Here is a 24,084-nt window from a genome sequence, read left to right as displayed (position 1 = left end):
ACTCCTGCACTTACGGAAGCTCTGTGGGCAGCACCATGGCTCCCCCACCACGTCTTTAACTTCCCTCCTTATATCTCAGGGCCAGTGCCCTGGCAGCTCTGTGCCACCAGCTGTGGGTGACAGCCCTGTGCCGTGTCCTGGGGCTGCTGGCTCTGTGCACAGACACACAGGAGACCCAGGGGCACTTCCCCAAGGGACTGTGGAAGGTTCTTGGTGCCCTGCCCATCCACTGAGGAGGATGGACAGTCATGTGCTGTGCTGAGCTCCAGGATAAGAGCTGGTGTGGGCCAGGTGCCAGCAGAACTCACCCCAGCCCTTGCTTGGTCACTGCCATCAGAGCATGGCCTGGGGTGTGGCCAGGTTGTCCCACGTGGATGGTGTTCTCTTCTTCTCCATGAAAGCAATTCTGAGGCCTCCCTCCTCTGCCATCAGCTGTGGAGCCAGACCCAGAGCCCCTCCTCACAGAACATGGCTTTTGAGCAAGCCCAAGCCGTGATGACTCTCAACACCACAGGGTAGTTCTGACTGTGGGACAACAGCAGAGAGAGGCTGGGGGTTTCCTGCCCCTCCTCACCCCTGGCAGCTATCCATTTTGGAGCAGGCAGCCTGGCTGGGCTGCAGCAACACCCTGACACGTGGGAGCAAGGGAGGACTCGTCCCTGGAGAACCCTGGGCTCCTGAGGGGTGATGCAGAGCCAAGAGGGACAATGCCCATGCAGGGGAGGCAGCCAGCAGCACAAGAGACTAAACCCCTGGTCAGTCTTCTTCTGTGCCCCTCACAAGGCTCCTGCTAGCCCATGGCATCCTCGCTGCCACTGGGAGTGGCCCTGCTTTGTATGTAGGGCACTCCACAGATCTTGAAATCCTCTGAGACAAGGAGCACCGGGAGTTTTAACATCATAACCCGTGCAGGGACATACAGGTGTAAAGGTTTGTCAGTGTTGAGTACAGACTGATGCCAAACCTCATCTCTACACACACCTTGGAGATGTGTAACCGTGCTCAGGATGGTCCATGGCCTCAGGATTAGCCAGGGCCCAGGATTCCTGGGCCATGCAAAGCCAGCAGAGCCACAGGCTGTGCCCAGCAGCACCAGCAAGGTCTGGTTCACCTGTGCCCTGTTTGAGGGCATGGCACCAGCCCTTTGCCACACCAGCAGCTCCCTCACTCCTTCCAACACAGGAAGCTCTGCCTGCACGTGCTCTGCAGCTCAGCTGTGCTGGGGGTGAAGCAGTGAGAGGAGCACTACAAGTGGGTGGGATTGAGTCTCCAGGATGAAAGTATCAGCATTCACTGCTCTTCTAGGGGTATGTTGGAGTGGACCTGCAGGTCCTGGCAGAAAGGCTGCTGTCCTATAGCCCAGGAATTGTTTTAAAGGTTGGATGCTGCTGGAGGGTGAAAGCTGGACATCAGGGGTGTTTCCAGTGGAGGTCTCGGGAGGATGGGGCTATGTGCATGTGTGAGCAAGGACAAATGGTTTTTGAGACTATTCCTTCTTGGGGGCTCTTGGGGTAAAACCCCCAGCACTGGTGAAATCCTGTGCTGCTGGGCAGGTCCAAACTTCACCAGCCTGTCAGCTCCAGAGTCTGGACAGACAAATGGCACATCATTCTTTGGACCAGGTTTGACTTTGCAGCTTGCTTGCTCGATGTTACTGTCCAGTGTGCCCTGGTGTCCTCCCGTGGTGGCCCAGACACACATGGCAGGTGCTGCTGCTGCAGAGCACAGGCACCTCATGTGCAACCAACAGCCCAATGCCACTGATCCTGGCTGTGGAAACAACATTTCCCTGCTGTGACCCTCATCCTGCAGCACCAGTGTGCTTCAGGACTTACTGGTTACATAAAAGTCATAAAGCCATCAGGCTCCCTGTGAGCAAGGGCGAGGGCTGGGCTCCTCCCAAGGCAAAATCATAAATCCTTTTGTGCACATGAGAACATCCACTGAGCTTCACAAGGCCTTTTCATGTTGGGAGTAGTCACTGATCCTCCTGGAGAGCCCCTGGCATGTTGGCATCTCACCAGGAACAGCAGTGTAACAAGTCACTGGATGGTCACTAGTGCAGGCTGAGCAGCGAGTGACGGGCACATCACACGGGTGGGTGACCCTGGCACAAAGATGTAGTGACATGGAAACATTTCCAAGCAGCAACTGCATCCAGAACAATGCAGGTCAGTAGGATTGAGGGTGCCCATGGGCAACTCAGGATGGTCTGGGCTGTGCTGAAGGCAGCACTGCACACACAGCATGTCCAGCATGGGAGGAAATCCAGCCCTCTATGGGGCCAAGGCTCTGCACTACCTGGGTTTCCCCCAGGCCAGGAATATTGCAGCTTGGAGCTGGGAGCAAGCAGGGGATACCCAGAGGCAGAGGGGACTGAGCAGCTCTGCCTGAAGCACAGAAGGTGTCCTGTGTGCAGGGAGACGCTGCTCCCTGCCAGCTGTGCCCTGCCCGTGGCCACAGCCGGGCAGTGGTGCAGGGGACACCAGGCAGGACACCCGGCTGGGGCTGCACAGCACTGCTGGGTGCTGCAGGGTGGGAGCAGGAGGCATGTGGGACATCAGGCCAAAGAGAAACCTGATTTAGGAGAGGGGAAAAGGATACCCAGCTGCAAAAGAGGCCTCATCCCAGGGCTAGGATGACTGATGCTGAGGTGCCCTGGCTGTCCCATCCTGGGGTGCAGATCCTTGTTTTGGAAGAAGGAGAAGCTTCTAGTGGAGTCACAGGGACATTAGGAGGAGTGGCCAACTCAGTCCCACACCTGGGGCTCTCTGCTCCTCAGAACAGGTCTTGGGAGCCCCTTACCATACCTGTTATTGTCTCCTCAGCCCACCCCAAGGCAGCTGCCACAGGACATGGAATAGTGGGCAGGAGTGTGGGCCACACTGGGACAGGGTCACTGCTCTGAGACTGCACTACAACCCCACCCTGCCTGAAGGGGAGAAGAAAGATAAACAAGGTCCCAGACAGAGTTTTTTTTCTACATGAGGAATATGCTTGTGAAACCATCTTTTTTTTTTTTTTAACTCTTCCTTCTGTCCTGCACTTGCAGCTCAGTGAACCGAGTTGCTTCTTGTGATTTCAGCTTGTGCATGGCCACCTCTGCTTGCAGAGCAGCCATGTCCCTGCATGGGCAACCCAGTTCTCAGAGCAGCAGACTGCTGAGGCTGCCAGCTGCTTACCAGTATGCCAGCTGACCCAGGTGGCTCTGCCCTGTTCCTTGGTGCTGCGTGAACCCAGCAGGTTCACAACTTTGAGCCAAGCTTCGTCTGAAAATGTGTCTGGGTGGGCTGGACATTCACTGCACAAGTGTTGCCTCAGGGGAAGGAGCAGATGAGAGTGACCAGAAGCTGCTGTGCCATGGACTGCAGCATCTGGAGTGCCCAAGGGACACTCCAGATGCTGCAGTGTCCAGTGGCTGGGGACACAGCTGCCCTTTTGGGAACAGCTGCTATGCCTTCATATCAGCCGGACCCCTCAAAAGCCAAGCCCTCCTTACAAGCACACTCTTTCCTAGGGCTCTTTATTGTTTGTACCTAAGACCATTCCAGCTGAGACAAGGCAGCTCCCACAGTGCTCTGCCCACAGCACGTCTGAGACCTCCACACAGCAGAGCCCACGGGCACTGCAGACCAGTGCTCCACGCTCGTGCTGGGCTCAGAGGCACTGCAGAGCCCCACAGTGTGTACTGAGGGGGTAGAGAACCCTCCAGGCACCAGAGATCTCAGGAGATCTCCAGAAGAGAGATGCTGCCCAGCCCCTCACTGTGTGTGCACTGAGAGGCTGCAGTGGTGCATGGCAGGACGCTGTCCGTGTGTCCAGGACACCCCAAGTCACAGCTGACACCAGGCTGGGGACACTGCCCGGGGAGGTCACCGCTCCTGCAGGGCTCCCTCTGTCCCTCAGGAGTCCCACGGTGCCCTCACCAGCCCCCAGCTCTGTACAGGACCCTGCAGGAGGCAGAAGGTGCCAGGAAGGGCCAGGTGGTGTTAGGGCTGGTTCTGAGCAATGATGTCCTGGATGCAGGTGTACAGAAGCACGTACTGGTCCTGCAAGAGAGAAAGGAGGGTCAGAGTCAGGTTTCTGACAGAGAACTCAAGGTCACACATTAACCTTTCAGTTTGCTTTAAAAAACCCTACTTAAGGAACAGTGTCTGATAACAGAGCAGGATTTGCTCTCCCCAGTAGTCCATGATGGTACTGTGTCACCAGTCACCCAGAAAGGAAGAATCAAGCCTGTTATACCATGTTTGTTTCCCCTTCCTCATCCCCCCGTGATGGGGCTGAGAGGAACATCCCACCCAGGCTGCAGAGGAACAATTTCATTTGGCTTCCCCTCCAAGGGCCCCAGTGGCTTTTGGATGTGCTGTGGCCTTTGCATCCAAAACAAGAGCAACTCCAGTGATGCTGCAGGGCATGGAGCTGGAGCCCTGGGGTCTGGCAGTGACCTGGGGCCATGAGGGATGACCTCTGGACCAGGAGTTTCCCTTGGTGTAGTCCCAGTGTACCAGAGTCAGGTGCTGACAGCAGATCAGGGCAGATGCTTGCAGGCTCACAGAGGTACAGAAAAATCTGTGTGGGTTTAGCCCAGCTGCAGTGTTTGTCTCTTTTTAGTATCACTAAACTGATCCATCAGGTCCAAACGTGGGCTCTGAGGCCCTGAGTCCCCTGTGTGTTTGACAGGAGGTTCTGTCCAAATGCCAGGCTGCCCCAAAATGTCACCAGGCTACAAACCCAGGACTGAGTAGGCAAGATGTGAGGAAGGTAAATGGGGTTGTACTCAGGGCACAGAACGGGAGGGCAAGGCCAGCCAGCACATGGTGTGGGTTGGAATCACACGGCATGGCCAGGGGGGATTAGGGCTTGCAGAGGGGCCCCAGCAGCATTCCCCAGAGCTCGTTAATGCGCTGGCTGAGCCACAAGTCACGAGGAGCCTCCTCCCCGTGCTGGGGGCTCAGCCTCACGGAAGGGCCGGGAAGGGAATGCCATGGATCACACAATGGCTGAGGCTCCAGGTCACAGAGTGTTTGCAATGAGTCAGGTCTGATTGTGAAATGGGCAGTGACAGCCCAGGGCTGACTGCAGCCCAGGCACACGCAGTGCCTGGCCACATGCAAGAGCACATCCCCTGGGACATGCACCACACTGGAGCTGGTGGTGCTTAACATCCCACAGTTACCCCTGAATATCCACCAAAGGTTCACCTTCCCCCTTGCTTCCCCCTCAAAAATCCCATGCCTCCAGCACGACAGCAGCCGATGACCCTGCCAGACACAAAGGGGTGCTGGCAAGCCCCCAGAGGGGTGGAGGAGGCTGGAGGGCAGCCCTGCTGCTCTGAGGGGAAGCAGCTCCTCTGCTGCCCCCCTGCAGCAGGACAGCAGCGTTTGATGGACCCTTGCTGTGCCTTTATGGGGGAATTGTGTCCCTGCAGGGCCGGGCGCTGCGGGAGCACAAAGCAGCTCTGGAGCGGGGCAGCGGATGCCTTGCCCTGCTCTGGCTCCCACCACGCACATGGTTCACATTAATTAAGAATGTAATTAGCTTCTTGAAGGAGGCTCTGCAGCTGGGAAGCCTTGGAGAGATCTTCCCCAGTTCTGCTGTGCCCTGTGGGGAGTGTTTCCAGGGCTGTGCATCAGCTCACTCAGCAGCTGCAGCAACTGAAGCATGTCCAGAGGCACCGGTGCCACAAGCACCCAGCAGGGCTGGCACACCAAGGCTGGGCTGGCACAGAACGTGCCCATCAGACAGTGCTACAGCCCACAGGGCACCTGCTAATGTGGCACTGTGTCCCGCTGTCCCCCTGGCAGGCAGCCCCAGCTGTGACACCAGGCTCTGGGGGATGTAGCAGCAAAGGTGCTGGCCAAGGGGACACCCAGCAGGTTCTGGGTGCCCAGGCTGACAGCCATGCCCAGCAGCCAAGGGGGAGCAGGCAGGTTGTGTAGGGTGACACCAGTGCTCCACTCTTCCTCGAGTACAATGGGGAGAGAGCTTTGATTTACTGTGAGTTCACATGGCATTTAACTGATCTTAACTGAGGAGATGGAAAACTCTTGCCTGGGAAAAGTCAGTGCCCTCAGCCCTTGGTGGCTGGCAGAGCCACAGGGTGGGGAAGGAGCATGAAGTAAATCCCTGCTGAGGCTGGACAGGCAGCAGGGAGCACCCAGGAGTGGGCAGGATGCTGCCATCACCAGGCAGGTCAGCATGAAGACTCTGCTGCACCCTGCCCACCACCCCTTCTCCTTCCCACCTACCAGAGTTGGGGTCATGAGGCAGCAGCTTCTGGCCAGCTGGAGGGTCACGCCGTAGATGTCCACAGTTCTCTCAGCTTTCATCTGGTACAACAGGCAATCCAGGGAGATCAGGGTCCCCATCTGGCTCATGTCACCACTGCAGGGGACAAGGGGGGGGGTCACTGATGCCAGGCCAGGCTGAGCTGAACCCCTCAGGAGGAAGGCACCAATCCAAGGAGCCATGTGGGTACTGAGGGACTGTCAGCTGTCTCTGCTTGCAAGCAGGTGAGGATATCAGGGCTGCTTCCAGTAACCCTGCAGCTACCCAGGGATGGCCTGGGCACCTCAGCCTGGGAATGACTGCTCTACCCATGCTCCCCCCAGCCCAGCCCTGACTGCCCTGTCTTCTCCCAGCCCATGGCAGAGCACTGTGACCTTCCAGGCTCAGAACTTCCACTGGCTCCCATGGACCCAGGGCATGGCCCATTTACACCAGCCCTGGAGCTTCAGAGGAAAACTCCACCCTCATCCAGGATCCTGCTCCAGCAGAGCCACAGCTGGCACTGCAGGAGGGCTGAGCCACCATGGGATGGGACTACTGCCACCACCCTGACCCACAGGTGTTGCCCTGATTTTTAAAAGTGTTAAGTTTTCTTTTATAGTTCTTTTAAAAGTTTTAAAGTTCTCATAAAACTTCTTTAGCCTTCTGATAATGTTCACATATTTGAGAGTCAGAGCTCCCATACAATTTCATGTATAAATAGAATAGTTTACATATTTCTCTGTGGGTAGAGAGAAATGATTGATCTTTGGACCAGTGTGGTTGGAAAGGTAGTAATTCCATCCTCCCATCCATCCACGGTCACCTTTGGAATTCTATAAATACCAGATGTTTGAATAAAACTGGGTCTTTTTCTCTTTTGAACTTACCAAGCTTCTGTGTGCTCATTTCATGTCCAATAACGACACACAGGGTGTCAGGGCCTGTCCTGACTCTGGCACTGGTTTGCTTGTTTGTACTATTGCATTTGTATTTTAATTTTCCTAGTAAAGAACTGTTATTCCTGCTCCCATATCTTTGCCTGAGAGCCCCTTAATTTCAAAATTATAATAATTCAGAGGGAGGGGGTCTACATTTTCCATTTCAAGGGAGGCTCCCGCCTTCCTTCGCAGACACCTGGCTTTTCAAACCAAGACAGATTTTGGCATGCCAAGGCACTGTGCATGGGAGGCTCGTGGGTGCAGGTGCAATCGGGGGTACCTGCAGTGCAGCAGGACAGGAGCTGCTCTCCTGCGGTGTGGCGTGCCCCGTCTGACAGCCCCCAGCAGCTCCACCAGGCTCTGCACATCAGGCTGCTTCTTGCTGCTCCAGAGCGTGTACAGGAACCTCTGTACCTGCCTCTCCTTCGCCTTCTTCTCCTGTGAGACACAAAGAGCTGACGTGGATGGGGAGGGACGGGTGAGTTTAGATGCAGAGGAGCCCCAGTTCTCCCATCCTTAGGCTCTCTGAGGCTTCCCTGAGCTTTCTGCCTGCTTCTGTAAAGCTGTCCAGGCATCTCTGCTGGGGCACTGCCCACCACCCACTCTGGCAACCTGCTCTCCTTCCCCACAGCACCCTGACTTGCTCTTGGAGAGGGAACTGAGAGTTGTGTGGGACTTCGAAAGGGTCAGACAGACCTATCAGCCCCCAGGGCTTCTCCCATGTATCTCCTGTGTCCACTTAGTTCTGGATGTTGCAATCCAGACTCACTCCTGCATTTGTGGACTACTGGCACTCTGCTCTTGTAGCCTGGAGAAGACCCACAGAGCCTTCAGCCCCTACAGACCCACCCCCACCCAGGAGGTGGGAGCCAGGACAGCCCCATGGACACACACGTGTTTCAGTTTGAGCTGGGTACATCTCCATCCCGAGACAAGCTTCTCTGTGTCACACTGGATGGTCAGTGTCTTCGTGCAGAGGGAGTCTCCTTCCAGGGGCCAGCACACCTCACCTGGCACCTGTGTGCAACAAGGAATTTGGCTTTCTGTTGATGGTCATTGTCTGTCTTACCAGTCACCATCTCTGGGGTCTGTGGTGGGGCTGTACCAAGAGCACTCCCAGCATCCCTCCAGTCAGTTCATCCCCCACCTAAAACCTGAGAGAGTTCCAGGAACACCAGCAGGTTCAGCCAGCTCATCTGGGGGCCCAGAGCTGCCTGGCAGCTCTGCTCAGAGCGCTGAGCTGGAATCTGCTCAGCCAGTGTCCACACCCTCGCTGGGCAGAGCAGGAGCTGCTGCCCTGGGTCCCACACAGATGCAGCTTGAAGGGCACCAGCTGATTCCAGGCATGGGGGGGACAGAGCCTGTCTCCCATGAAAAGCTGTGGGAGCACCTGGACACAGAAAGGTCCAGCTTTAGCTAAGCTGGCTCTGCACCCAGGACCCAGGAGGCAGTGAAGAGCTGAGAGCTCTGCTAGTTCCAACTCCACTGAACAGATTCCTGCTCTGCCATGGCACAGGTGGGCACAGTGCCTTACCTCCCCCTTCTCCTGCCACGGCAGAAGCGTTAGGATTGTGTGAACATCCTGTTCCCACACCAGGGTCCAGAAGTCCTCCATGGTCAGCTTGTCAGGGCCCTGGACAGCCAGGTAGTCCCTGCTGGAGCTGCAGCCCTGGGTGGGGAATGAGAATGTCACTTTCCTGCTGGAGAGGGTGCTCTGTTGGCCCAGGTGGCTGCAGGAATGGTCAGGAAGAGAAGAGAGCTCAGCAGGTCAGGAGGCAAGGAGAGAAGAGAAAGCACTGAGGTAGGCAGGTGAGGGCAGCCCAAACTGGGCAGGGAAGGGAAGGGATGTCCTCAGTCCCTGCAGTCCCCTCTTCTCCACACAGGACCACAGTGACAGGGACCAGGGGAGCAGTGCAGGAGCACAGCCAGGATGGGGACCAACCCAGGGTGGGTGTGGCTGCTGGGGGTGAGACTCACCGGGACACGCCACACCTGCAGCAGTCCTGAGAGAGGGCCCTGCTCCAGCAGGGAGAACTTCACTCTGGAGCGATCATCTGCAAAGCAAGTGTCAGCTGGAGGGATTCAAGGCAGTCTTGAGCTCAAACAGGTTTTGCAGACTGACTGCCATACAAATCCAATCCTTCCTTCACCACTGCTTGGCAAAGGCACTCCCTTCTGCAGTGCTCATCTCCAGCCTGTGGATGTTGGCTCCCAAAGGCAGGTCTCTATCCCAAGCACCTGTAGTGCAGGTCACTCAGTGTCTGAGCCACTGGAGATCTCCTTCTCTCCAAGGATGGAGACTCCTCAAGTCCCCTGGGCCTCTGTTCCAGGCTTTGACCATCTCTATGGAAATTCACTATTCCTTCTACTGAGCTGGATTGCCCTCCCCAACCACCACCTTGTCTCTTGTCCCTCCACACCTCTGAGAGACTCCATGTCTTCTCTGTGCCTTCCCACGGGTAGCTGAAAACAGCATTAAGATCTCCCCTTTTCCTTCTCCAGGCTGAGCAAACCCACCTATCCCAGTCCCAAGCACCACGTGCTCCATCCCAAACACCTTGGTAACCTTCTGGGGGAGTCACCAAAGCCTCAAAATACTTTCTTATGCTCTGGACTACTGGCCCTGGTCCAGCCTGGCTCCACGGGGCAGGAGAAGGAGCAGGAAGGAAGAGGATGCAGGGTGTCACAGAACTTACACGGCAGGATGCTGGAGGAGGGCCGTGTCTGCTGGCTGCCTGAAGATGGGGATGCAGAGCTGGCTTCTTCCTTGACAACCTCCAGGAGGGCCTGCCAGGGTGAGAGAGAGTGGAGGAGGCAGTGAGGGAAGGGTCAGGACAGGAGGAACTGGGGCCTCCTGAGGACACCTGGACTCGGCAGAGGGGTCATGGCAGCACAGGCAGCAGCCTGAGCAGGAGAGCCACGACAGCAGCTCTGCAGTGGGTGCCAGGGCTGTGCCATGCTGGCAGGAGAGGGCTGCTGCTGCCCAGGCAGGCACCTGGGAGGGAGGGGGTGCTGGATAGACCCTGACCAGTGCAGAATGCATGAGAGAGCTGTGTGCCTGGGCATGCAATGCCGTGGAGAGGGGACACTGCCAGAACACCCAAGAACCCAGGGCATGGGACCCACTCAGGAGGCACTTACAGGGTGTCCTCCAGCCCGAGCAGGTTCAATCACTCCCCAGGTGCCCTCAGCACACACAGCCATGGCAGCACTCCCTGCACCTGCCCAGGACAGCTCTCACCTCGTATTCCCTCAGGAAGCCCATGTGGGACTTGGCTGCCTTCTGGGCATAGTGCTGGGCAAAGCTCTTCAGTGGGATGGGGCAGGACCTGGGGAGAGAGCCAGGGCATAATGGTGAGGCTGAGCTCATTGAGCAGCACCCAGGCTGTGTCTGCAGCAGGTGGACAGGGCTGTGAGCAGACCTTCACTCCTCAAATGCCAGGGGTCTCCCAGGCTCCCAGCCCAGCTCTGGCCCGTGACAACCTGCTCTCCCCCAGACAGAGGCAGGTCTCAGGGGTGACACAGCCCAGAGCTCATTCCCAAGAGGCAGCAAGGACAAGGACATCCTCTTCTGCATGAGGGAGGAGACAATCCGACCACAAAGACAAGTGCATGACCTCCAGATGCAGCCCCAAGACAATGAGATAGGTGGTCAAAGCCATGCCCAGCTGGACCCTGCTCCATCCTCTTGGCCTCCATTAGGAGCACATTCCGAGGTCACCCAGCTGCCGTGAGCCTCTCCAGTTTTACACATCTCTAGGGCGTGTCTGTGGGCCGGGAAGCCAGAGGCTGAGGGAAATGCCTTCCCCAGGACAGATCTGCCCATCTCTGGTGTTGGGGTACCCGGGAGACTGCACTTTGTTCTGTGCTGGGCACCCCGTGCTGCAGGAACAACCCACTCACAGCAGCAGCTGGGATGGCTGGCTGGGCTTCCTGGCCTTCTGTCCTGCAGCCAAGGCTTGCTGGGAGGGGCTGTGGATCAGGGTGGGCAGAGTGGCAAAGCACAGCAAGGCCTTACCTCTCTGTCCCTGATAAATCCAGGAGAGGTTCCTCCAAGATCTTGTCCAGAATGCAGCTGTGCAGGAAAATGTACTGGGACTGGAAGGCAAAGGCAGACAGCAACACAGACCATCACACTGCAGAGACAGCACGGGAGGGTGGGTATGGTCCCACTCCTGAAGGGCAATTCTGACACCCTGTCCCAGCCCCAAGACTGGAGATAGGAGACGGACTGGGGAGCATCCCAGACCAACAACATGGTGTGAGTTAAGGACTGTCTGCAAAGGGCCTGATCCTGTTCCTCGGTGCTCCGGGGTGTTTCTGAGCCTCCTGGGAGGTCTCTGAGACTCTGGATGTTGCTGTTGTGGGTCTAGCAGGGCATGAAGCAGCTGAAGACCCCCCCAGCAATTTCCACTCCAGCTGAGCTGCTGCTTTCAGCAGCAGGATGACAGTGACAGGCTGAGGACCAGCCTGGGGGTGCTGGGGCTGGCTGGCCAGCTCATCCAACTGCCAGCCCTGGGAACTTCAATGGAATGAAGTGAGGGGCCAGGGGAAAGAGGGAGCAGGGATCTCACCAGAGTCTGAATCATCAGGTACCGGTTCATCCTCAAGGAGTAAACAACACCGAAAATGTCCACCACCTTCTCCTGCTTCATCTGCTGCAGCAGCCGGTCCAGGGCAATGAAGGTGCCCGTGCGGCCCACGCCAGCACTGAGGACACAGACAGCAAGGGTTAAACAAGGCCTGACAGCACAGCCCTGGCTCCCTCCTGCTGCTGGACACGCTCCCAAAGGCTGCTCCCAAAGGCTGCCCCCTGGGCACCGCCTGAGCACGCCCGGGCACTGTCCCAGCAGGGTATGGGGCTGAGGAGCATTCAGGCTGCCCTGGGCTGGTGCTGACCATCTCCCCCTGCCCCACAGCCTGGGGCTGGAGACAGGCTGCCAGCACTCCTGTACTCCTCAACACCCGAGCAGGAGACTCCCCAGAGCAGCTGTGTCTCCTGGGCGCTGCTTCCCCTCACTCAGTTTGTGCACGAGTAGGACCCTCATCCTCCCTGCCCTCTCCCGTCATCCCCCCACCATCCCGTGGGGCAGACCCTCACCTGCAGTGCACGAGGGTCGGCCCTGCATCCTTGGTGCTCTGGATGTGCTCCTGGACCAGCTCCCGGAAGGTCATGATGGACGTGGTGGACTCTGGGATGCCGTGGTCGGGCCAGGCTGTGTAGTGCAGGTGGGACACGAAGCGCTCTGCGCGCAGACCCTCCTGCACAGGGATTGCTGATGGGTGTGCAGCCCCCGAGGCAGGCTCACACCCCTGACAGCACCTGGGCACTGGAGGACACTTGTCTTAGCTGCAGGGAATAGCCAACATCAGGTCTGCACTGCCTGGTGGCTTCTGCTCCTCCATGCTCCCCCACAGCCCCTGCCATGCCGTGGAGGTGGGAGGGAGGACATCTGCCTTTGACAGCCAGGGAACATGGCCTGGAAACTGCAGGCTGTCCTGGGGCAGGGACATGGAAACGAGAGAGCAAGGGTGGAGAGCAGCACGACACGTGCTGGACACCCCCGTGTCACCCTCACTGCTCCTCAGGGCTTGGGTCTTCTCTGAGCCCCAGAAATGGCAGGGAAAGGTGCCACCACTGCTGAGGAGAAATGCCAGTGCCCACCCCAAACCCCCGACAGGTCCCCACAGCCCCTGGTGGCTGCACTCACGTGCCACAGCTTGAACTCCCGTACTGTCCACTCCTCAGAGCTGCTCTGCATCAGCAGGTGGACCCTCACCTGCCCATAGGACACCGGGGCAGATTCTGATGGCCAGTAATGATCACAGAGCACCTAGAGCAGGACAGGGTCCCAGTGAGGGACAAGGTGCTCTGGCTCCCAGGGAGCATCTACAGAGCAGCAGCTGTAGGGGAGCCAGGACAGGTCTTGGGGAGCAGGCAGGGGTGTTTCCCCGTTCCACTGGGAGCTTTGCACAGGTCTCCCTCACAGCCCCTTCATTTGGATCTCAGACTCGTCCAGAAAAAAAGGACCTGTGTGGGTCTCATCATCCCTGGAGACTGGAGGAACAGTCCACGTGTGGCTCACCCAGAGGACATGGCAATTTCAGATTCTGCAGAAATATCTCAGGGTGATGGACATGGTCCTAGCTAAGCTCCCACCCCAAGCTGAGGCTGAGCTGCACAGATCAGCCTCTCTTCCCCCAAATTGTCAGAGAATCTGTGTAGGCTGTGCTCATCCTGGGGCCATATCAGAGCAGGGGTTTTGTGGAGGACACAGACCCAGCCCTGGGCTCAGCTCACACCACCAGGTCTGGGCTGGCACCGACCTACCCGCCCGTTCTCCATGCACACTGTCAGCATGATGATGTTGCAGACGTTCTGCTCCCACACCAGCCTCCAGAAGTCCTCTATGGTTTTCTTTAGGGGCCCCTGGGTGGCAATGAACTCTTGCTGGGATGTGTAGCCCTGAGCAAGAGGCAGACAAGAGCAAGATGAGTTAGCAGGTTGCCAAGGCAGGTGGGTCCTGCCCTGGGACCAGTCTGTTTTTGTGGTAGAAGGAGAAATTCCTGTTGCCCTTAGCCCACATGGGCACAGGTCCCAGGCAGCTGATCTCAGCAGCAGCTGGTTTCACAGGAAGCATGAGCTGCCCAGCTACACTTCCTACTTATTTGGAATAAAGTGCCCCACACCATTTCCCTCCAAGCAGTTCCTCATTCAGTCTAACCAGAGAAAGACAGATCTGGGTCATCCCTGTGCTTCCCCTTCCCTGCTGAGGGCAGGGTGAGCATGCAAGGTCTCAGGGTATTTCTTTGCCCTTGGACACACACATGCCCCCTAGGTCTACACAACAGCCCATGCATGCAGCGTGCCCTGCCTGTTACCTGGGAACACCTCACACATGGGGCATGAAGGCACAGTTCCAGGGTTGTTCAAATGCAGCTGCACACACCAAAAGGAAAAAGAGCAGGCAGAGAGACAGGGCAGTAAGCTGGGAGGTGATGGAAGAGGATAGACAGTCCACGAGAAGAAAGCAGAGAGACTTCCCACACGCAGCATTTGCCATCTCACAGGCTCCATCAATGCCTGCCACAGGACAACCACACCTCTCCACCTCCCCCCAGCTGCTCGCTGGCCTGTGCCAGCTGTGCCTTCAGCAGCACACCTCCTGGCCACCAGCCCTCACAGAAAGGGACACTCTGCCTCAAGCCAGGCAGAGCTTCTGTGATGGAGCCCTGTGGCCATATCTCAGTGGGGAGGGCAAGTGGGCACTCACAGGCATGAAGTTGGCATTGATGTAGTCTGAGTGTGGATCCTCCCCCAGCTGGCTCAGCTTGACCCGAGAGTGATCATCTGAAAGAGACCACACACAGGTGAGCCCCAAGGAGCCCTTCACCAGGACATGGGACCTGGGTAACCCAGTGGGAGAAGCCTCAGCAGCTCCTGCAGGGAGGCTCTGTGCTCTGCCAGGCACCTTCTCCCTGGAGAGGTGAGCACTGCCTGCCAGCTGGGCTAGCAGGGGACTGGCAAACAGAGCTGGGGTCATGAGGCCCCACCAGTGAAGCTCATGGACCCCCTTTGGTCTCCTGCTGGGACCCACCCTGAGCTGGGCTCACCCAGCACAACTGGAGGAGCTGGGCAGGATGGTGGCTCAGCCCTGCCTCAACCATTAAGCCTTGAGTCTCCAGTAGGAAAATGGAAACTGAGGCCCATTTCAAGAGTCCTCCTGCTCCCAGGAAAGGAGCTAGGCACTGACCCTGGCAGGGATGCAAGGTGAGCCTGTCCTTGAACACTGCCCTGTGAGCTCCCACCCTGGAGGCTGGGGGAGAAGGAAGTAGACAGCACTTACAGGGCAACACATGGGCATATCTATTCTTGGAGACATTTGCTGGCAGCTCAGCCTCCACCTTCGACTGCTCCTTCCCAACTTCCTTCAGCTCCTGTAGGACAGGGGAAAAGATAAGCACAAACATTCCACTGGAGAGCTCCAGGTCAGCTCAGCTCCCTGCTTGTGGCCAGTGGCTCTGTCTGCAGGGTAAAGAGGATTACCCTCACACAGAGAACTGCTCCACTTCCCTCTCACATAGCCTGTGCACTCTGGTGGCTTTTCCCACTGCCTTTTCCAGCAGCATGGTTTATATTTAAAAGAAAAGCCCAATAACAAGTACTGGGGGAAAAAGCCTTGGAAATCTACCACAAAGCTCTGAGGATTTTCTGCTGAGCAAACAGAAATATCTTGTGCTGCATTTGCTTCTGCCCCTGTCCTCACTCAAGAAGCCAGGAAAGGATGATCTGAGGAGGGTTTGAAATTGTTGATAGGAATTTGAAGATGCTGCAGCAGAACAGTCCAGAGGCTGCAGGTGATGGCAGTGGGAGCCAGGGAAGGCAGCCTGAGGTGAAGCTCACAGCCTGACCCTGGAGGTCTGAGAGTGCTCCTCGACCTTTCCTCTGGCTGCAGGCTCTCTTCTACCATTGTCAGGGTGGTTCTCATCACCACCCCTCTCCCCTTCACCTCCAGGCACGGCTGGGGCACTCTGCTCTGTGCTAGTTCACCTCACGCCACGTGTGCTTTGACCAGAACTTGAACAAAACAGGTTTTGAGCAAAGGAACTGCTTGTGACTTGGTCCATCCAATCTTTGGCCTCCAAGGCTGCTCCACAGGCTGGCTGGATTGCTAGAGATGGGTGACCACCCCTGGAGAGGAGCAGTCCATATTGGACACCCAACAGCATGAGCCACCGAGTGTAGAAACCAAGCATCATCTCTAGGAGGGCTCTCAGCTCACCTCAAACTCCTGGAAAAAAGCGTGGTTAGCACTTGCTGTCTTCATCTCATAGTACTGCTTGAAGTTCTGCAGGGGAACTGGCCGGTGGACGTTTCTGCAGGAAATGAAGTCCAGAGGAAAACTTGCCTTAGTTACTGGGAGGCCTGGCCAGCCTGCCAGGTGCCACTGGGACAGCCCTGCTGGGAGACCTGGATGCACACAGGGATGGTTCAGAGCCACCTCACTGCCCAGGGAAGCAGCTCCAACAGTTTAAACACTGGGAGGGATTTCGAGCTGATAAGAATATTCTCCTGCTGCAGAAACTCACAGAGGAGGTAGAGACAATGCATTGACTTGGAATGGAGCTGGGCAATAAATACTGAACTCGGGAAAGTCTGGTTTATAAAATAACTGAGGAGAGGAGACACTTGGATTTTTCCTGAGTCAAAGCATGAAAAAGGAAGTCGGTAAAGGACAGTGGGAGCTGCAGTGGGGCCACACAGAGGGCAGACTCCAGCACTCACCTCAAGCTGTAGGTCACCATCTCCTGGGGTGGGCTGCTCTTCTTGGTTCTAGAATCAAAGCACAGGAGCTGTTACTTCTGCCTGCAGTGCAGAGATCGATGCCATGAGGTATTGTGTATCACTGGCAGGCACACTGCCTTGCACACCTGTAGGGTTTTGTGACTTAACTGCATGTGGGCAGCTCCTCTCTCCCCTCTGCCTTTGGCTTCTGAGCTTGCCAGGCACAATTCCACTAGCCCACGTGCTAGTTTGTCTAAGTCTCTTTTTACACCCTCTCCCTGCTCTCCTCCAGGCTTGGCACTGAAGGTTGGGTATCAACAGGTAAGATATGGCTCATGCTCACCTCTTTGCTTTGAGCTGTTTCCAGTAAACCAAAGCAAAAACAGCTGCAAGTGTCAGAAGAAACCCCACAATGATTCCAGCAATTATTGGCATTGAGAGTGGAGCTGTGTCTGCACTGGATCCAGCAGCTGGAATTAAAAGGAGAGAATATAGAGAGAAAAATCAGTAAAAAAGTTTTTTTTATGATGACAGTTGTGAGGCCCCAGGCACAGGGTGCCCAGAGCAGCTGTGGCTGCCCCATCCCTGGAAGTGTCCAAGGCCAGGCTGGACAGGGTTTGGAGCAGCCTGGGATAGTGGAAGGTGTCCCTGCCATGGCAGGGAGTGGAACTAGATGAGCTTTAAGGTCCTTTCCAACCCAAACCATTTTATAATTCTATGATATATGGCTGCATTTATTCTATTTATTATATTTACTATAGCCTATGAGCTCCTTCTGGCTGCTCATTACCTCTCACCTACACAGGCAGGTAGGGAAGATGCTATTCTCCAGCTTACCTGAGAACATGGTGAATGTCACAGCAGGGGCTACTGGGTCATATTTGGTGAAGGCAGCAATGCTGAACCTAAAGGCAAAGCAGAGTCCTGTGTCAGGGGCAGCCTGAGCTGAGCACAGCACCCAGCAGGCAGGACCCAGGGGAACAGAACTGCTGCCTGGAAAAAGCTGGTTTTCTGTTATGGATTTAGCTGGCATTCTGTTATGGATGTGTGGAAATGGTCTTCCCTCCCTTTTCTGCCTCTTGGACAAGTTTTTCCACTTGGGAAAGCATAAGAAATCATTCAGCAAACACAAATGGGAAGCAGCTCTCCTCCAAAGGGTTATCTGCAGAGAATGGTAGTGTCTGGTCTCTTATAGGACACAAAAAATTAAAACCACATAGTTCATGTCAGCTGGTTAGCAGGGTTGACAGGAAAGAGCTGAGCCCTGTTTGACACAGAGGCATTTCAGCTGGAAGGGCTGAGCCCTGCCCAGACCCTTCCTTGCACACACAGAAGTGGCTGTGCATCCTCTTCCCTGTGCAGATGTGCCCCTCACCCCCCCCTGGCAGCAGAGCTGACTTTCCTTCTGAGCAGGTGATTTGGAAGGGCCCCTTCTTGTGCCCTACATGCAAGCCAAAGCTTTTAAAGGTAGCACTGGATTTTAGCAGCCAAGGGTTTGTTGACTGTGTGTGGGGCCCCACACCCGGCTGCCAGGGCACAAGCTCTGAAAAGTGAGCCTGCAGATACCATGGCATGAAAGATGAGGGCTTGTGGATAAATAACTCACTGAAAGACAGGAAACAAGAACAGAAATTCAGAGTGGGAATGAGCTGTCAGCTTCTCACCAGCCTGCTAATCATTAATTCAGCAGCACAGTCTACTGTGGATATTTAGGTCGGATATTTAGGCTGAGTGTTCCATGTACTGAGGATATTTAGGCTGGATATTTAAGATATTTAGGTCAGATATTTAGGATATTTAGGTCAAGTGCTGTTTGTACTGAGAACATTTATGTTTTTAGGGCAGCCAGGCTGAAAGAAAGCTGTGGTGTAAAAGTAAAAAAGCTGTGGTGTGAAAGTACCTTCTAGTCCTGCATAACTGGACAGTTCAGTACGTGTTATTGAGTCAAGTGATGGAATCCTGGCATGTGGACTAATAACAGGGCCTGATGTCCCTGAATAAGCTGCTCCCCGCGGGAGGTCCCAGCTGGGGTGAGAAGTCCAAGTGGGTGTGGCAGGTACAGAGCCTGTGCTTGGCTCAGCAGTGCCTGGTGTGATTGTGCTGCTGTTGAAGTCCCCTCGAGGCTGCTGACAGCCCTTAGTCCGAGATCTCTGCCCTGCTCTTCCCTCTCCATCCCTGCTGACCCCTCTCTATCCCTGCAGAGCGGGGCTGAGGGGTGAAATAGGATGGGTGATGGGTCTCCAGGCTTCTGAAACCGTCTGAGATCCCCTGCCAGCCCAGGGACCTGGGATGGACACGAGATGACACGGGATGGAGGCACTGGATAACACAGCACACCAGAACTGCTCTCTGCTCTGATGACCCCAGTGTGGCTGGAATTTCCCAGGCAATGGCTCTCTGGAAACTCCCTCTTCTTCTTTTCCCCTGGGAAAAACAGCCATTTCCCACCCCCTGGCTGTTATCACCAATCTGGGTCAGTGCTGCCCTAACCTGCAACTGAAGAGCCCCTGTTTGGCACAGGTGTGAATATAAAACAACTCGGAAGGAAGGAAGGAAATGAAAGAAGGAAGGAAAGGAAGGAAAGGAAGGAAGGGAAGGAAAGGAAGGGAAGGAAGGGAAGGAAGGGAAGGAAGGGAAGGAAGGGAAGGAAGGGAAGGAAGGAAGGGAAGGAAGGAAGGGAAGGAAGGAGGGAAGGAAGGAGGGAAGGAAGGAAGGAAGGAAGGAAGGAAGGAAGGAAGGAAGGAAGGAAGGAAGGAAGGAAGGAGGGAGGGAGGGAAGGAAGGAAGGAAGGAAGGAAGGAAGGAAGGAAGGAAGGAAGGAAGGAAGGAAGGAAGGAAGGAAGGAAGGAAGGAAGGAAGGAAGGAAGGAAGGAAGGAAGGAAGGAAGGAAGGAAGGAAGGAAGGAAGGAAGGAAGGAAGGAAGGAAGGAAGGAAGGAAGGAAGGAAGGAAGGAAGGAAGGAAGGAAGGAAGGAAGGAAGGAAGGAAGGAAGGAAGGAAGGAAGGAAGGAAGGAAGGAAGGAAGGGAAGGAAGGAAGGAAAGGAAGGGAAGGAAAGGAAAGGAAGGGAAGGAAGGAAAAGAAAGAAAGAAAAAGAAAGAAAGAAAAAGAAAGAAAGAAAAAGAGGAAGGAAGGAAGGGTGGGCCAGCAGGTCCAACCCCAACACCCGCTCACCACAAAACGCACGGGCAGATTTCATTCTCCCTTTATTCCCAGTGGAAAGGGAAGCTCTCTCATGCACACACTCTCTCATGGATTTTCATTCTCTTTTCCTAATGCTCTCAATGGCTTTATCAGAATCAGCCATCCTTGCTGCAAGTTTCTTTATAGTGAAATGGGATAACTTTCCAGACTCTGGGGGATCAGAGAAATGGGATGTGGTCCCCATTTGATGAAACTGTGAGCTGCTAAATTAACAGGACTGACTAAAGATACCTTTCTTTGTTAGCAGTGGAAAACCTGGTTTTCCACCAGCAGTTTTAAAGGCACCCTACAAGAAAGTAAGTACCTCCATGTTCCTGGATCCTATTCACTGTCAAATAAAACTCTGAACTTATTACTGTTGGGATCCATGTGTGTGTCCATGGGGAACTCGGACCTCAGCCTGAGTGCTAACCCCAACCTCTGGATCTCCCACTGAGTAGACACCACTGGAAACGTGTCCGAAACAGTTTCATTTTTGCACTGTCTGCACATGGTTCTGAGTCACAAACGAAGGTCCTACAAATTACAGCATCTGTTTTAGTTCCTATCCTGGGGCTGGACATCTGCTCAGCTCCTGAGACAACACACACAGCCCTTGGCAGCCTCAGCTTTCCCTCTCCCTGCCCATTACACTGCCAAATATTCCCTGCATGCCAGCCCTGCCTTCCTCAAATGCTGCTTGGTGGAGAACCCTTGGGGTCCACTGCTGGGGATTTGGGGGTGTGAGGCTGAGGTGACATCCAGGGAGCTGGTGGCATTCCTGCAGGGACACGTGCAGTCCTTTTTCTCCTCCAGCCCCTCCCCCTCAGGAGGGATGCTGACCTCTCTCACCTGTACTGTTCGTTGGCTTTCAGCTTCCCATTGCAGGTTGCCCTGGACTGGCCACACTCCTCTGTTCCCACTGGCACCCTCCAGGTGTCAGGGGAGCTCCTCTGATGGAAGGGGTTGGGAATGAGCACTGCCAGGTAGGAGTCCTCTGTCCCGTAGTAGTGGTCGTACCATGTGCTGGACATGATCTCCTGGGTGGGCCTCAGCACTGGAGGGGAATGTGCAAGGTGACAGTGACGGGCCCAAAGTGACGTCCAGGGGTCCTGCTGCCCTCCAGGGAGCCACCACAGACTGGGACATGCAGGGCCACTTACGTGACTCGTTGGTGGTAGCAATGACACCGTAGTACTCGATCTGACCGTTCTCCTCACTGAACAGGTCGGGTGAAATGATGACCGTGGAACTGGCCTCCACTGGGAACACGTCTGCACGCAGGGGTGGGGGCAGGGCTGGAAGAGCAACCAGCAGGCACAGCATCTTAGTGTGTCCCTGCTCCCAGACCTCCCTTTGCTCAGCCTGTGACTGGTCCCAGCAGCACAGCCAGAGCCCCAACCCACTGCAGGGCAGTGCAACCACGTGGGGCTCACAGGCACCCCAAAGAGCCCCTGGCTCTGACCAGCAACACCAGGTGTTTTCTCCTGGAGTCTCCTGGGGTGTTTTCCCCGTGGCAAGGCTGTGGGAAAGAAGGGCACTCACGCTCCACTGCTGTGCTGCAGAGCAGAGTCACTGCCTGGCTCCTCAGTGCGTTCATGCCCACGGTGCTCACAAGGATTTGGTAGGAGGAGTTTGGCTCCAGCCCCTCCAGACTGGCCTCGCTTGAAGGGACGCTCATGGTAAGCCTGGAGGTGGGGGGTCCTTCAGAAAGTCTCTCTGTCACCACCTCATAAGCCTCCACATCTCCAGGAGAGCTCGTCCAGTTCAAGTAAAGGCTCCTTAACTCTGGTAGGCACTGCACATCCTTCACTGGATTTGGCTCTGCAAAGGAGACAGGGCAGGCTCTGGACTCACTGGATCAGAGAAATCCCAACCTCTGCCCCTGTCAGCATCTGCTCCCCAGGCCAGTGAGATGAGCAGAGCTGGACACTTGCAGCCTGGGAACCTGCTGTGCCATGAGCCACAGGACACTGGGAATGGGCAGGGCCTGAGCTCACACCTTACAGGAGACATCAACCAGTGGAGATCTGCAAAGTCTGCTCTGCTTCACAGGTAGCCAGGAGATCTCTGTGGTGGGGCCAGCTTAGGGAGCCAATGGCTACCAGAGGGTCACCTCGCTGGCCTTCCCTATCTCCCACCACAAGATTTTCCATGCCTCTGTTGACACTCAAGGGTCCATCCACACTTGAGGCCACCCAGGTGTTTCTCCCTCTCCCAGCCCCGCTCCCTCCCCGTGGCAGTGTGTACCCACCCATGGGCACTGCCAAGGGCTTGGTGCTGCTCCAGTACGGCCCAGCCACGCAGCTCAAGGACACAGAGTAGTTCCTGCCTGGGATCAGCCCCTGGAGGAGGTGCTGCACTTGTCCCCTGCCCAGGGAGTGCCGCCAGGGCAGTGAGCTGTTCCGAGGGTCCCGCAGCCACAGCTGGCAGTCGTCCTGCTGGCCAGAGACACTGTCCCAGGAGATCAGCATCGTGTTGTTCCCTTCAGCCACCGCCGTGAGATTCTGGGGAACTGAGGGGGCTACAACAAAAACCACACCAGGAAGAGTTACTGGTATGCATGTGCTCTCTTCTATTCTACAGAGACACGAGTAGGAGATGGGTGACACAAGGAGACTCCACATGTTCAGTGATAACATTCCTGCAGCTGCTGTTTGCCAGAAATGACCTTTAAATGGCAGCTGAAGGACATACAGAGTGAGGAGTGCGAGGAGATGGATTCTTCTTCCTGCTAATTAGCAAGTTTCATTAGAAACCTGCCCGAAGGGCTCTGCACATGACTCCTTGCATCCTGCCAGGGGATGGCTGAGCGTGGGAGCAGGGACTGCTGGATTCCCCAAGCAAAGTGCAGGGACTGTGGGGACGAGCACATGAAAAGGCTTATTGTGCTTATCAGCATTTCCACATTCCATAAAACAACAAAAAAAGCCCATCCTCCCCTTATACCCATGCCAGCAATTCTCTGAGTGCCTGGAAAAAATGCAGCAGGAATGGTGGGGTGTTCCCCCCAGCTGTGAGGCCTCATGGTCCCCCAGGCTGTGGGTGTCATCTACCAGAGCAGCACTACTGCCACGGGATCCTGTGCTCTTGTTCAGTCACCCTTGCCTGGAGGAGCCAGACTTCAACCAGCGGGGCCATGGGCTAGAGGCTGCCTCCTGAAACAGCCCTGGTGGCTGCCAGGCCCTGCCACAGGCAGCAGGGCTGCCCTGCCCCACGCTCCCATCCACCAGGGCTTGCCCAGCCCATGATCCCATTGCTACACTGCTACCTCCCACCCCATCTCATCCCATCCCTGGAAATATTCAAGGTCAGCTTAGACAGGGCTCTGAGCAACCTGACTGAGTTGAAGATGTCCCTGCCACCAGCAGGGGGGTTGGACTAGATGGCCTTTAAAAGGCCCCTTCCAACCCAAACCATTCTCTGACCCTACAGCTCCCAAGCAGCAGTCCTGGCTGAGTCTCTGCCCCTTCCCACCGCAGGTGCTGAGCCCACCCAGATGGGAAGGCTGAGCCTCGTGCAGGACGCAGAATCTCCAGCTCTGACACTTACTTGTCCAGTCACTGATGTTCCCTGCCGAGGCTGCATAGGGCCCTGCCATGGACACCACTTCCAGCAGGTATTTGTGTCCTGGAGCCAGGCCAGAAAAGGTAAATTTGCTGGTGCCTTTCCCAACAGAGACATTGGCTGCCACAATGCCTGACCCCGAATGATAGAGGAGGAGCCTGTAACTGTCTTGTCCTTGGGGTTCAGCTCGCCAGGATGCACTCAGCCTGTTGGGATAGCCCTGGTTCGTCATGTACACGTTACGGGGTGCCGAGGGGTCTGCCAAGACAGGATGGGGGACACGTCAGCAAAGGGCCCCAGGACACTGGGGGTCTCTTGGTAGTGCCATCAGAAGGCACGCACCACACATTCCTCTAAGAAAATTAACTATGTATTTTATGGTTTAGATAAATAACTTTTAACAAGATTTAGGATAATTTATATTAAACAACACTTAACCTTAGAATGAATAAACTTTAATAACAAAGAATAATAAATTAAATTTTAATAGAATATTAAAGTGATAAAATAGAGATTAAGAGTACTTAAATATAGTGAAACTTTACTTAATCTTATTAACACTCAACTTATTAAAGATTATTATTTATAAACATTTTAACTTATTTTTGTACTATTAACACAAAAGGTATTAAAATCTAGATAAAATAAATAAAATAAATATATATTAGAAGATCTTTTAGATGGACAGCGCACTTAGCCTCCACTGTGTGGCTCCACCCACCAGCCCAGAGGCAGCTCAAAGCTTCTGCAAACTTCTCTGTGCTTGTCTGAGCAGGGACAGCCCTGTCCCCGATGGAGTGAGACATCTGGGGAGGGGTGAGGAGGGAACACACAGCCAGCT

At 55.4% G+C, this 24,084-nt stretch overlaps 1 protein-coding gene across 4 annotated transcripts in view; it reads right to left on the bottom strand.

Annotated features, from left to right (window-relative positions):
- Positions 1-3,755: 3,755 nt before the first annotated feature.
- Positions 3,756-24,084, bottom strand: part of LOC137462811 (receptor-type tyrosine-protein phosphatase V-like) — a 35,689-nt gene continuing 15,360 nt past the window's right edge. For 2 of the 4 annotated variants that reach the window (XM_068173574.1, XM_068173575.1), the window contains 24 exons: positions 23,229-23,501; positions 21,931-22,200; positions 21,222-21,500; positions 20,840-20,974; positions 20,529-20,733; positions 17,335-17,402; positions 16,841-16,967; positions 16,498-16,545; positions 15,995-16,088; positions 15,059-15,149; positions 14,486-14,562; positions 13,543-13,677; positions 12,923-13,045; positions 12,313-12,473; positions 11,786-11,921; positions 11,230-11,309; positions 10,453-10,540; positions 9,908-9,998; positions 9,189-9,265; positions 8,746-8,880; positions 8,106-8,228; positions 7,492-7,649; positions 6,252-6,387; positions 3,756-4,049 (listed from right to left, as the gene is read on the bottom strand). In XM_068173574.1, coding sequence (XP_068029675.1) covers positions 3,990-4,049; positions 6,252-6,387; positions 7,492-7,649; positions 8,106-8,228; positions 8,746-8,880; positions 9,189-9,265; positions 9,908-9,998; positions 10,453-10,540; positions 11,230-11,309; positions 11,786-11,921; positions 12,313-12,473; positions 12,923-13,045; positions 13,543-13,677; positions 14,486-14,562; positions 15,059-15,149; positions 15,995-16,088; positions 16,498-16,545; positions 16,841-16,967; positions 17,335-17,402; positions 20,529-20,733; positions 20,840-20,974; positions 21,222-21,500; positions 21,931-22,200; positions 23,229-23,501 — 3,170 coding nt within the window. In that variant the 3' untranslated portion in view covers positions 3,756-3,989. Of the gene's footprint in view, positions 4,050-6,251; positions 6,388-7,491; positions 7,650-8,105; positions 8,229-8,745; positions 8,942-9,188; positions 9,266-9,907; positions 9,999-10,452; positions 10,541-11,229; positions 11,310-11,785; positions 11,922-12,312; positions 12,474-12,922; positions 13,046-13,542; positions 13,678-14,093; positions 14,152-14,485; positions 14,563-15,058; positions 15,150-15,994; positions 16,089-16,497; positions 16,546-16,840; positions 16,968-17,334; positions 17,403-20,528; positions 20,734-20,839; positions 20,975-21,221; positions 21,501-21,930; positions 22,201-23,228; positions 23,502-24,084 lie in introns of those variants that run through there. The other 2 variants (XR_010993786.1, XR_010993787.1) reach the window with 2 other exon arrangements.

The sequence above is a fragment of the Anomalospiza imberbis genome, chromosome 26 (genome assembly GCF_031753505.1).
Source record: "Anomalospiza imberbis isolate Cuckoo-Finch-1a 21T00152 chromosome 26, ASM3175350v1, whole genome shotgun sequence".
In the NCBI taxonomy this organism is placed as follows: Eukaryota; Metazoa; Chordata; class Aves; order Passeriformes; family Viduidae; genus Anomalospiza; species Anomalospiza imberbis.
Note: the sequence above shows the minus strand (reverse complement) of the source record. Positions and strands in the feature narration are given on the sequence as shown.